The sequence below is a fragment of the Nicotiana tabacum genome, chromosome 23 (assembly GCF_000715075.1).
Source record: "Nicotiana tabacum cultivar K326 chromosome 23, ASM71507v2, whole genome shotgun sequence".
In the NCBI taxonomy this organism is placed as follows: domain Eukaryota; kingdom Viridiplantae; phylum Streptophyta; class Magnoliopsida; order Solanales; family Solanaceae; genus Nicotiana; species Nicotiana tabacum.
The window spans coordinates 103,754,355-103,767,872 of NC_134102.1; the positions used below are offsets into that span (position 1 = coordinate 103,754,355).

Consider the following 13,518-nt stretch of genomic DNA (forward strand, 5'->3'; position numbering starts at 1 on the left):
ATTTACACTGGACATATGAAGTTAAAGATATGATGTCCTAAAGTTTACCAGCAGAAGGTGCAAATATAAGATACTTTGTCCTAAATATTTACACAACATTTATGAAGTTAAGGATACCGTGTTCTTAATATTTACACAACACATATGTCTAGTACAAGGATATTTTTGTCCGGCGGGTAAAAATTTATTAAGTACTGGCTACAGAGTAAATATATTTAAGACAGTGACTAAAAAGTAAAGACATCTCTAATCGGTGTCTATTTGTGCACTTCCTCCCCCCAAAAATGCTATACTGATGCATTGTTATAGTGTCAATTCCCGAGCATGTAGCCCAAAGCCCATTATCAGTTTCTTGTTTCCTTCTCTCTCCACGGTCACCAGCCGGAGTCGAAACTATGGCGCGCAAGAAGCCGCAAGGGAACACTAAACCGGTGGCGAATAAGCCGAACCAGAAACGGATGAGCAACGCCGAGCGGTCGGCGTACTTTGCACGTAGAGAAGCCGCCAAGGTTTTGCGTACTATTCTACAAGGAGACGCTCGGCGTCGAGCCGTCGGGTCCATCAAGTCGCTGGTGTATAGTCCTTCCGTTAGGAACAAAAAAGCTACCTATGCTTTGGTTTGTCAAACCCTCAAATGTAAGTTCACATTTCCTAAATACTTGTTAGAGTGTATGCTTAGGGAGCTAAACGAAGAATGTTAGAGTTCATCCTCAAATGCTTACTATCACAAAATGGGAGGATACTACTGTTTAGATAGCTAAAGAAGAATGATACTACTTATAATTAGACTGAAGGGTTTTACTTTTACCATACAACTGCGAAGTGGTAGTGAATACATGTTTGACTGACCAAAATTGCTTGTCTGCTTGCTGTGTCAACTGCATTTTGGGAACTCATCCTAGTTTTTAACAATATAAGAGAGAGTTGGCTGCTTTTTGCTATTAATAAGTGATCATAGGAGATATTGAATTCAAAGCTTACGGGTATTAATCTGAAATATTTTGGGAATACTTGTGTGTAACTTCTGAAATACTATAGCTAAAATTGATAATTGAGGATATGTTTTGAGTTTCTATTTGACAGGAACGAACAAAATTTTCGTGCTGGAGTCCGGACCATGTTCACAGTTTGAAAATGGGATGTGTTTATCTGTGCTGCTTAAGATCGACTTTAGTTTATGACAATAACGGAATAATAGGGTAGTCCCTGTAGTCAGAAGCATCTGCTCATCCTTCTCGCTTTTAGTTGTTGATACAGTGTAAGAAGCATGCTTCATAGCAGTGTTGTGAAGAGCGTGAAGCGAAGAAAAGCGACAACCCCCTTTTCGCTTAAAGCGAGAATCGAAGCGCTCGCTTATTTGAAGTGAAGCGAAATTTTAAAAAAAAATATTAAAATAAATACTGGATAGACAATACATGTAACTGTAAGCAAATGTTCAATAGTTCAATGTAAAAACTAAATAATAGCATCAATTAAAGCACAAAATGAGCATTCTATTCTTCTACAAGATTGTCAAATTCTTGTATTCCACTATCATTATTATATTGCTCGTCATCTTCTTCAACTTCTTCTTCTTCATGGGCAGCATTTCAAACGAAAAATGAGAAAGAAGAACTGAATGGAATAAATGATATAAAAATAAGAGGAAGGGCAGTATACCATTCCAGTAAAAAATGGGCAGCATTTCAAACGAAAAAACAGTGCAAGAAAATGAAGAAGAAGAAGAGGAGAAGAATGAGAAAGAAGAACTGAAGGGAAAAAAAAAATTCGCTAGCATTTCGCTGCTATTTGGACACTGAAACAATGAAAGAAAAAGAAGAAAAAGAAGAAGAAGGAGGAGGAGGAGGAGGGGGAGGAGGAGGAGGAGGAAGAAGAAGAAATCACATACCTGGACCAAACTTGATGGTCTTGAAGTTGAAAAGTGTAGAAAACTTGAACCCTAGTCACCTCTTTCTTTCGCTGTTGCTGCTGGTCGATATGTTTTAAAAAAAGAACATCTTTTTCAATTAAATAGGTTGACAGCCCTTTAAAACAGAAAAGCGCTCGCTTCTTACGCATCACTTCGCATCGTCACTTCTCGCTTTTTAGTGGGAAGCGAGCGCTTTTGAATACCTGCTACGCTTCAGAGGATTTTTTAATCAGAATCGATTTAGCAGTCCATACCAGGTAGATTTAGGAGTGACTGGCAGTGAATGCTTGGTAGAAGCGTTCGATGGGTCGCCTCGCTTCGCTTCTCGCTTTAAGCAAGAAAGCGCCCGCTTTTCACAACACTGCTTCATAGCTTTCTCTTGGAGGTTTTAATGTAATTGTTTTCGGTTTTTTCTTTTTTCTCTTCTCAGATATTCAAAATTAATACATGTACTTTAACGGCACTGATTGTCTTTTGAATTTTAAAATCTTAAGGGCTTTAACATAAAATATTGGAAGGTATTTACTCTTGAAATGACTTTTGTATCAACTCAGTGACTGAAAATCATGCTATCTCCATACCTACAGAAAAGGTCCTTTCCTAGGCTTTGTTATTTCAAATGTTCTGGATTCTTCCTTTCTGCAGATCTTCCCATTATCAAGGATGTCTTTGACATTGCCAATGTGCTGAGTAGCAAGTGGAAGGTTAGAAATATTTTCAACTTCCGGATTTTGATTGATTGTCGGGTTTTGGCACTTTAACTTCTCTTATTGCATGATATAGGGGCTTAACTGTTGGACATGAGCAATTCTTGTTGCTTACTTGAAAGATCTTCCTCTTTTTCGTTCTCTTTTTTCGAGTAATATTCTGAATAACCTGTGCTCTGGGCATCCTTTGGTGCTTCTTCATTTGAATATCTTCTGTTACTCTTTTCTATAATTAATATGTTTCATTATTTTATATTGATTGAATAAGAACGATTTATCTACAGGCTAGTGATTACAGGTGCTAAAAGTGCCAACATCTCTTAAATGTCAAGTAGCTTCATCATACATTCATTAAATAATAGATTATCCAAAGTAAAAAGCTTTCTAATGGATTTATTGGAAGACTTAAGCTCCATAAATATCTCAAATAACCAATGATTTTATCTATCTGGCATATGTTGTCAATTATAAAAAGTTTTAGTGGTCAATTGTCATTTTCAAGTTTATCTGGCAACCTCTGAACTTTCTGTTCATGTCAAAATAGAACTTGCTTCTTGAATGCTGCTTATTGATATTTCACAATCCTAAGAACAATCGTTTTTTATACGATTTGAACTAACAAGTAAAATATGATGTTTGCATTTCAAATAACTCGGTGTGCCAGGCTACCAACTCCACTCAAAATTTGAAAAGCAGAGGAGAGTCTTATGATTGTCTGATTGTCTTTTAACTGTAGGGTCAGTTTAGTGTTTCTACTGCCAACCACCTAGGTAATCTATGTTCTCCTTATTCATCTTTCACTCGTTTCATGAAGTACTACGTTCTTAACATAATGCTTATCCCAGTTTGTATCAACTGTTTCACATGTTGGATATTGCTTGACATCTTTGGTGTGTAATAGTTCGGATTTATCTGCACAATAGGAAGTAGTGAATTATTGCAATATGAAATATCCATATAACTCCTAAGCAGCAATTTAGAAATCTGAGATTTTGCTGTGGAGGTTTGCCAGAGTTTTGGAAGGAAAAATGTTACCATATACCAATACATTACAGTGGACAGAAAGTAGTTAAGATAAAGACTTTGGGCAAACTTCTGCTGCTACTGTTCTGCTGCTTACTTAATGTTAACTGTTCATTAAATACTGCTGCTAATGTTGTTGCAGAGGCAAGAAGAATTAATGTATATAATCTTGTATGACATTCTTTTTGGCCAGGTATTTATCAATATACATCCCCAGTGTGTTTCATACTTTCATTGCTTTGGTTTCTTGTTCACGTCGATCTGTTTAATTTTGTACAGGAGGCTTTATTAGCTGGTGATGCCGAAAAAATTCTTCTGCAGCGGAAGGATATGTTGCAGGCAGCTCTTGCCAAGCTTTTAGTGCGAAAGAAAGTAAAACATGTCTCAGATTTGATGACTTCTTATAAAATCTCGGGTATGTATTTTGACTCTAATCCTGTTAATGGTGGTTATCTCTATGGATCAAACATTGAGATGTACATAATTCAAACTTGTCAACAGACTTTGTAAAATATAATTGAACTAAGAAGATTGTTTCTTTATAAAAAAATAGACGGTAAAACTGTCTATATTCTATGTTTTTTATTTTATTTTAATAAGGGTTGTTTGTTCGATTATCACTTGGTGTATTTATTCAATTGAGCATAAAATGCAGCCTTGAAATTTTCACCAGAATCTTGTTTCCCATTTTCTATTGCAGACCTTCCGAAACCTCGTTATGCTCGTGTAAATACTCTGAAGATGGACGTAGAGTCTGCCCTGCTCGAATTTAAGAAACAGCAAGAGGTATGATATAACCCTTGGATGCAGCAGTTATTTTGTTCTGCCTGGATTTTTGAATTAACTTTAGTGTCATTTTGTGTGTTGGAGGTAATTCCTTGTGTCAACATCCTAAGCCAAAATCTGATCCATACGATCGTCTTTCCAATTTGCCAAGCTATTTTATTAGATTTTTTATTCATTCTTTATTGATAGCTGGCCTATTTTTCTTTTATACCTCTAATCAGGTATGATAATCCTAGGGTGGCCATGGACGTTCTGTTTAGAAATATTGAGAGAAAAGACTAAATTTTAACATGTTGAGGTCCTAAATTGTCACAACCCAAACCGGAGGGCCGCAACGGGCACCCAGGCTTACTTGCTGGGCACCACCACAACGTACATCAATAACCATACTAACATTCATAAGTGGGCCGGAAGGTCGTCATGAGACAATCCTGAATATAACATGAAGAATACTCGACAAGGGACGACCCCAAATGATATACATGAGATATATGGGCCTACAAAGTCGAACAAAACATATATACACATGACATCTGTCAACAAGCCTCTAAAGAGTACCTAAACATCATAAGGTGGGTCCAGGGTCCCGCCATACCCATTACATATGTACATAAGCATATTGACTCCAAAAGGCAACTCCGGAGCAATTGGAGTGTAACAACACCTTCCGTTAAGCTGGTAACCTACTGGGAGGACCGTCAACCTGTGTATCGGGATCTGCGAGCATGAAACACAGCATCCCCAGGCAAAAGGGATAGCAGTACGAATAAAGTACCGAGTATGTAAGGCAGATAACAACATAAGGAAACACATCAATGTAATAGAGGAATACGAAACTCAACCTTGGTTCTGTATTGCAAGAAGCGTTGAATAAAGGAAGAAGAAATAAACAAAAGAGAAATCACGTTTTTGAAGCAGGAGCTTAGGAAAACTAATCACCAACATTTATTTTCAGCATATTGAGCCTTTTAAATTGGCCTTACAATGAGTATAATTGATAAGGTTAAGGCAAGCTAATCCTAATTAAACTAGAATAAGAATAAGGCTAAGAAAACCTATCCTAACTAAAATAGAAAAAAGAATTCTAGTAGGAATAGACTACCAACTAACAATCCTAGTTTGACTAGAACTATAAATATAGTCCTACTAAAACAAGAATCAAATTACTAGGAAACAAGAAATAAGAAATCCTAATCTTTATGGAAAAGAAATACTAATCTTGAATGGATTCTTAGACTTCTTGAATTTCTTAGATTTTTGACCTTCTTGATCTTGCATCAGTGGGCCATGATATGCACGAATACAATATATACACGCATATAGCGCCATCGTTATACAATATATACGTGCATATAGCGCCATTATCATCAAGCCTCTGTGGGCATCATCATCATCATAATATCCACCTGATCAGGGTTGCGTCTGTTTGTCGTTGTGTATATATATATATATATATATATATATATATATATATATATATATATATATATATATACTGTGGTGGAATTGTTGTGGGCATCGATATCATAATATATGTATATGCATGTGCAAGAGCCCAAAAAAGGAACATAATGAACTTATCAGAGTGACGTATGGTCGTTGCAAATCCGATTAATGTTATGGACATCCATACCATCAATATGAATCTCAATAGGATTCAAGGATCATATATACATACTTAGAATAATATTATAAGGAAAGAAACAACATGGACAGTCTTAGTTGCTAGGAGTAGATCCGTTATGAAATAGCGTATATCGTTTACATTCGTTTCACTTTAGATCATGCCAAAAAGAAGAAATTGTCGTAGCATACCTTGGCCGTTTACTTAACGACTCAACATACTCTGCCTGTAGTCATTCAATCTACAATATTAACAATGGGGCTAAGGTTAAACCAATACTTAAAACACACTACTTGGCTAGTAGCTCATTTCTAGAAAATTGGGTAGCACTTACCCTATATCTTTCACTTCCTTCCAATTCAATCCAACATCAACAAGAACAACATCAACAACAACAAGAACAACATCAACAACATATCTGAGCTACTACATCAAGAACCAGCCCAAACCTAGCACAAAAAAACTTCCAAACAGTCCAATATGCACTGGCACCTCAACAACTTTCAACCATTGTTTCGCAAGTTTCTGTATCATACGAGCTACTGAGGGCAGTGTTGTGAAAACCGGGACTTCCTCGCTTAAAGCGAGAAGCGAAGCGAGGCGACCAGTTGAACGTTTCTGTTAGCTGAAGTGTAGCTGGTATTCAAAAGCGCACGCTTCCCAATAAAAAGCGAGAAGCGACGATGCGAAGTGAAGCGTAAGAAGCGAGCGCTTCTCTGTATTACAGGTCTGCCAACCTATTTAATTAAAAAAGCCTCTCTTTTTCTAAAACATCATCGACCAACGTCCAACAACGATTGTCCAGGTATGTGATTTCCTCCTCTTCCTCCCTACTCCTTTTTTCTTCTTCTTCTTCTTCTTCTTCTTCTTCTTCTTCTTCTTCTTTTTCTTTTTCTAGAAGAATACGATGCTCATTTTGTGCTTTAATGATGCTACTCTTTAGTTTTTACATTGAAGTATTGAACATTTGCTTACAGTTACATGTGTTGTCTATGCAATATTTATTTTAATTTTTTTTAAATTCCTCTTCACTTTAAAAAAGCGAGCGCTTCTCTTCTCGCTTCTCGCTTTAAGCGAAAAGGGCTTGTCGCTTTTCCTCGCTTCACGCTCTTCACAACACTGACTGAGGGATTAAATTCGTCCAAGCCTAAGTAGAAGAGGATAAAACTTACCTTATAACATAATATCAGCCTTAAACTTGAGCTTACTTCACAGCGAAGAAACCTTTAAATCTTCAATAGCAAGGAAGGACTTGGTTCCACTACTTCCGCAAGATTTCCGACGTTTGTTTTGTGTTGTTTCCCTTTGTTTTTGCTCTAGAACCATGTGAGAGCTATAATCTTACCTTAAACAAAAATAATCAGTCCAAATCCGAAGTTACTTCACTTGGAAGAATCCTCCTAAACAGCCACAAGATGAAGAACTACGATCTAGCAAGCACCACGAGATTTCTAGCATTGGATTCACGTTTTTATCGTTGGATTTCACTCTTGAATCACGGAGACTACTTTGAGAGTATTTTGGGAGAGTATTGGGTCTGGTTGGGTCGAAAAATGAACACAAATGAGCCTTGCCCCGATCTTTAAAAGTTGGAGAATCATCCGCCGCCTAAGTGGGTCCGATAGGAAGCTCCTTGTGCAGTCTCGTGAAAACACGAATATCTCTCTACTGCGATGTCGTATCGACGAACGGTTTAATGAGTTAGGAAAATAGACTCGTAAACCTTCAATTTGGTGGGTTGATCATCCCATATATCTAAGTATATTGAGAGAAAAACTTAGTGACATTAAACCCAAATTTCAATAGGATTATAAACGTATCTTGCGGTAACTTTTGTCCACTTTTGTTTTACAACTTGATTGACTTCAAAACTTAATAAACGAATATTATATGATTCAAGTACTTTAAAACACGCCCTCCTTATCATGTTAAGAACTCCTAGTTTTACCCCGAAAGTACGGGTTATAACATCTTTGATTTGTTTAGTCTCCAACCCTCACGATACTTCCGTAACACCTGTTAACTCATCATTATCTTTGTAAAGGTCCTTAAACTCTCCGGCTTATATTGATTCACTTAAGACACATTCCAACATGAAAGTACAGGGTGTAACATAAATTTAAGAATTTTCTTTTCAGAAAAAACTTGGAAGAAGAAAAGGACCCTCACGATATTCCCGTAACACCTGTTAACTCATCATTATCTTTGTAAAGGTCCTTAAACTCTCCGGCTTATATTGATTCACTTAAGACATATTCCAACATGAAAGTACAGGCTGTAACATAAATTTAAGAATTTTCTTTTCAGAAAAAACTTGGAAGAAGAAAAGGAAAAAGGGGGGGGGGGGGTCCACATGTCCTAGAACTTGAAGAGCGAGTCCTCATTCGATAAGTGATGTATGAACATTACTTAGGGGTGGGGTGGGTAGAGAGAGGCAGCCGAAAAGATACTCGGTAACTACTGAAGATTGGTAAAATTCAAAGTATATATTACCATTACCTCTTCATGTTTGTCAGTTCAACGATATCATTATTGCTGTATTTCGTTATTATGAAGTTTATTTATGTTTATGGTCTGCACATTAAATAGGTCTGTCAGGATGCCATGGTTCCTGACCTGTTGATTTTTCCACCGAGGACTGACCTGCATGATCATCCTTTGGTGAAAAGTGGAAGTGTGTTTTTGCAGGTGCAAAATTCTCTTTTCTTTTCTTAGATCTGGAATTTTAATGCGAATACAATTAAGGAGTTTTTTAGTATGCAATCCTCCCCCTCTTTTGGGTTCTATTCTATCTTGCATTGACATCCAATTAATGTCCTTGTTCCACTAGGGTAAGGCGAGTTCCATGGTTGCAGTTGCTCTTGGGCCTAAACCCGGATGGGAGGTAATTAATTACATGGAAAAAGAGTTGTTAGGTGTTCTCTTGATTTTCATTTACCACTTGGTTGTTCATGATTGCTTATTTTCTTGTGAAGGTCATTGATGCATGTGCAGCACCAGGGAACAAAACTGTTCATCTTGCTGCTCTAATAAAGGGAAAAGGAGAGATAATAGCTTGTGAACTTAATAAAGAAAGGGTTAAACGTCTGAAAGACACTGTTAAACTGGCTGGAGCAACTAGTATCCTTTTAGCGGCTTTCTAGTATCCTGTCCATCTTACCACATATGATTGCTCCGCAGCAAATTTGACCATCGCTTGATTTCCAGATGGACTACCTAAAGTGTATTGGAAGTCCTTAAAACTGTGTGCTTCTGTCCTTTTTAATTTTTTTGGTTTATATTGTCCCCATATTTAAATAATTCCCTAAATCTCGCACTTATTCAGTCAAACTGGCTGAAGTTATTAGTTTTTTACGGCTCTCAACTTTTAATACCATAAGCACCATTCTGCACTCGGTGTCTGAAGTTTATTTTTGAGGAAATATGACTTTTAACTTTATTCCTACATGGATTTCCTGTGGTAATCATGTATCAGAAGCATTTTGAAACTCATGAATCTTTAGTTGTTTCAATTCCCACTTTCAAATAATTCCTAAAACCATTTAGTTATATGATATTTCGTCTAATTGGGTTTTGTTTGTTTTCAACTTTGTATACCGTAATAAGCCCCGATAACTTAACTTATCCTAAGACGTGAAAGTCAAGCATGAGGACTTCTTAAACATGAGTTCTGAGGATCCAGCATACTCAAAGGTAAACATGCGAGACACTTTTTTTTGGGGGGAATGAAGTGTTGTCGATTGTTAGATATTACCAACTTACCAAATGTCATCTTTTACTTCCTGTCCAGTTAATCAATCTATTATACTTGCAGCACTGGAGTGAAGTAATGGGTTGGCCTAATACAAACATGATTTGACTTATTAATCATTAAGAAAGTTCTGCGGTATAGATTGTAAAGCATCTGATATATTATAGAATTGATGGATGCTAGTTTGTAGAGCAATATAAATTTTACTGATGTGATGTGACATTGCTCATATGAGGAGTATTTGTGACGATGAACCCTTTTGTACTCGCCTCTCTGCCCTTCGAGGGGTAGGGTAATGCTGCGTACATCTTACTCTCCCCAGACCCCACTTGTGGGAAACTACTGGGTTTGTTGTTGTTGTTGTTGAACCCTTTTGTACTCCAAGATGCAAGTTTAAATGGGACTAGAGCTGAAGGATCCTAAACGAGTACCTAAAGCTTAGTTGATAAAAGGAGGAAGGAGAGTTCTGATATCTTTTGACACTTATATGCATAAAATTGCACCATGTTTCCAGTTACCTATTAAGACGATTTAAAAAAATTCCAAAAGTTTGTAAGCACATAGTCCTTTTCTTTTTTCTGTACCGGAGGATTCTGACACAATGTCGAATAGACAACAGATAGGAGAGGACGACAAGGTTTCCTCAGGTATGAGTTGGACATACTTTGACCAACACGATAAAGCCTTTGATTGTTAATTGTTAATTTTTCTAAAAGACACTTAAAATATAGGCATATGACTTTAGTGTGTTACACCAGAACAAGCAGCAAAAAAGAAAAAATCCTTCCTGTTTCTGGACAGTGTGGAAAAGGATATCAGTTAGTGCTTGTTATACAGTGATCTAGCCATCAAGATGGATCTTTGATCTGGGGTAATGCTGGTTTTGCTCTAATTAATGTTCCTGCCGAGTGACAGTTTTACTCGTGCACAGAAAAAGTAAGGGAAAAATTGACAAAGTACCAGTTATATATATTTAGCAAGCATGGTTTCAATTTTGTAACCCTCCGTTTCCTGTTTGGAGTTTTTGAGTGGAATTTTAGTAACACATAAACCCGACTCCAGGTTCAAGCAATACTTTTAGATCCATCATGTTCTGGATCTGGGACAGTTGTTGATAGATTGGATCATCTGCTCCCCTCATATACTGCAGGTGACTTTGCTCATCCTGTATTCATTGTTTATTTCTCTTTGTGTAACGAACCTTTCACTTATCTCCTTTTTAACAATTTTTTCTGGAAAAGCTTTGCAGATTCCTCTGATGTAAATAGACTCGAAAAGCTTGCTGCTTTCCAGAAAAAGGCTTTGGAACATGCATTATCTTGTGAGATTTATGCTATCCTTTTTTTTTTTGGCCACAAATTGCAAGTCCATGTATGTTATATTTGTGCGACTGAATGGATTTATCTTCTCATCTTGATGTAGTTCCAGCTGTTGAGAGAATTGTTTACAGCACATGTTCTATTAACCAAGTTGAGAATGAAGATGTCATCAACTCTGTTCTGCCTCTTGCTTCTTCTTATGGGTTTGAACTGACGACAGTCTTTCCCCAATGGCCTCGCCGAGGTCATCCAGTTTTTGATGGATGTGAGTGATTTTCAGCTGAATGCTTTATCATCTCTCAAATATCATCATCGTCAAGTTTTAGTTTAGTTCATATCTCTAGAGCTTCGTTATAGGCGCCTACCTGACCCTAGTCCTCAGGATCAACCCCCCTTCCAAAACTTGGTCAAAGTAGAAAAACAAAGAAAGTGCACAGTCGAAAGAAAGAATATTTATTCTTCTTATGGTTTCAAATGCTCTGAGCATTCCAGGCATCATATATTTTTGTATTCAATTGCTAATAGTCTAAGCCAGATTTTGTAGGTTAGCTGAAACTGTAGCAATTATATACTTTCAGAGGTTACACATCTTTTATCTTCAGAAGCCCAACATGTCATTTAGCAGAAGATTAGACTAATGTTATAGTACTTTCAATACACACGTCTTGTATATATAGTATTTGCTTCTCACTAAAGGCAACAGGAAATCATGTATGTATATGAGATTCCTAGATATATGTAATACCATTCTGTAGAACAGCTCAGTTTCTTTTAGAAACTAGATTCCTGTTTTGGGCTGGTAAATTCTGGATTTTCCTGCACGTAACTTGTCTTGAATGTCTAATTTAGCCCTTATTGTTCTTTATTGTTACCTAGATATTGTGCAGTGTTGGAAACTGGACTCTTCGGGTGTGTGTTTATGTTCATTTTTCTTATTTTTTCGCAGCTCAACATTTGCTGAGAACGGATCTCATAGAGGACAAGGAGGGCTTCTTTATTGCTTTATTTGTTAGAAAGGGAGTGAGCACTCCAGCCAAGCACACCAGAGATGTTGAAAACACATTACGAGCTATTCAACGAAGGAAGAAAAGAAGACTAAATTCTTTCTTCCTCTTGAAAACTTTCGGTTTGTTCTTGCAGTCCTAGTTTTACTTCTTTCAAACAGGCAATTCACAAATGATAAAATCCTAGAGACAATTACCAGAAGTTTTGTCCAGATGAGAATGTAGTTTTTGCCGAAGTTTTGTTTTTCCATTTTCAGGTTTCTAATTGCCTACTGAACAGTTATATGGTAAAAACTTACCCGCAATTAGGGGTGGCATGTGGGCCGGTTAGGACCTGGACCGGCCCAGGGCCGCAAGACCACATGGGTGGTGGGCCGGTCTCATAGGGGAGACCCGCGAGACCGGGACCGTTTAGGAGCGGGACCGGCTCAGAAGTGGACCGGTTCAAGCGGTCCTAAACGGGCCCAACGGATAATTTTTTTTTTAAAAAAATTTGACCGTTTGGCCATTTAAAAACTAGTCGTTTGGTCTGTCAAAATAGCCGTTGGCTATTTGCAAAATAGCCATTTAACCCCCCAAATTTTGTTTTAACCCCAAACTTTTTATAATTACACTTTTCCCCTATTTTCAACTATAAATATCCCCTTATTCTTTCGTTTTTCTCACAAAATCATCAATCTCTCTCAACCTATCTCTAATATTCTTCTATAATTGCTTACTTAATTGTTACAATTTGTGTAAAATTGTAAAGTTGGTGAATTGAAGTCTTCAAGTCTTCAATGATAATTATTTTTTAACAAGTTGTTCGTCAATTCGGTAAACTCGTTCCAACTTTTAAGTTTTAATATTATAGTTTTGTTTGTTTTATTTACTTTGCTTGATTAATTAAGATGGCTTATTCCTTAAAAAAATGTTTAGTAAAAATAAGGAAAAATCCAAGAGTGATGAATCTAGTGGCCAATCTATTCCTCCTCCACTTCCCTCGGCTCCCCGGTCCAAACCTGTTACCCGTCCTACACCTATTCTTGATAGCGATAATAGTTTATTACAATTTACCGAGAGTCAATTTTGCCATAATATTGTACCCGGTGAACAATTAAACCATGAATATATGAATGCTCTTTATGGTAATCCAACTATTGATGAAAATGATGATGAAGAAATAGATTTTGATGAAACGCAACCGGATGACGCTACACCCACTAGTCCTGCTCCTGAAGTTAACCTAACTAATAATAATCCAAATGATCCCCCGTCTGACCCTCATGTTACTGCCCCTACTTTTTCTAGACAATCTTCTAAACGGGCAGAAACATCTCTTGTTTGGCCATTTTTTACTCAACTAAGAGAAAAAAATAGGGCTAAGTGTAAAACTTGTGACAAAGAGTTAGTTTT

At 37.0% G+C, this 13,518-nt stretch overlaps 1 protein-coding gene across 1 annotated transcript; it reads left to right on the plus strand.

The window, feature by feature from the left end:
* Positions 1-290: 290 nt before the first annotated feature.
* LOC107792248 (25S rRNA (cytosine-C(5))-methyltransferase NSUN5-like) lies at positions 291-12,370 on the plus strand. Its single transcript, XM_075246617.1, has 13 exons — positions 291-636; positions 2,555-2,613; positions 3,782-3,832; positions 3,919-4,054; positions 4,340-4,425; positions 8,639-8,737; positions 8,880-8,933; positions 9,025-9,169; positions 9,681-9,742; positions 10,863-10,950; positions 11,050-11,121; positions 11,223-11,384; positions 12,066-12,370. The coding sequence occupies exons 1-13, from the start codon at positions 396-398 to the stop codon at positions 12,263-12,265; spliced, it is 1,455 nt and encodes a 484-aa protein (XP_075102718.1). The 5' UTR covers positions 291-395; the 3' UTR covers positions 12,266-12,370.
* Positions 12,371-13,518: the final 1,148 nt, after the last annotated feature.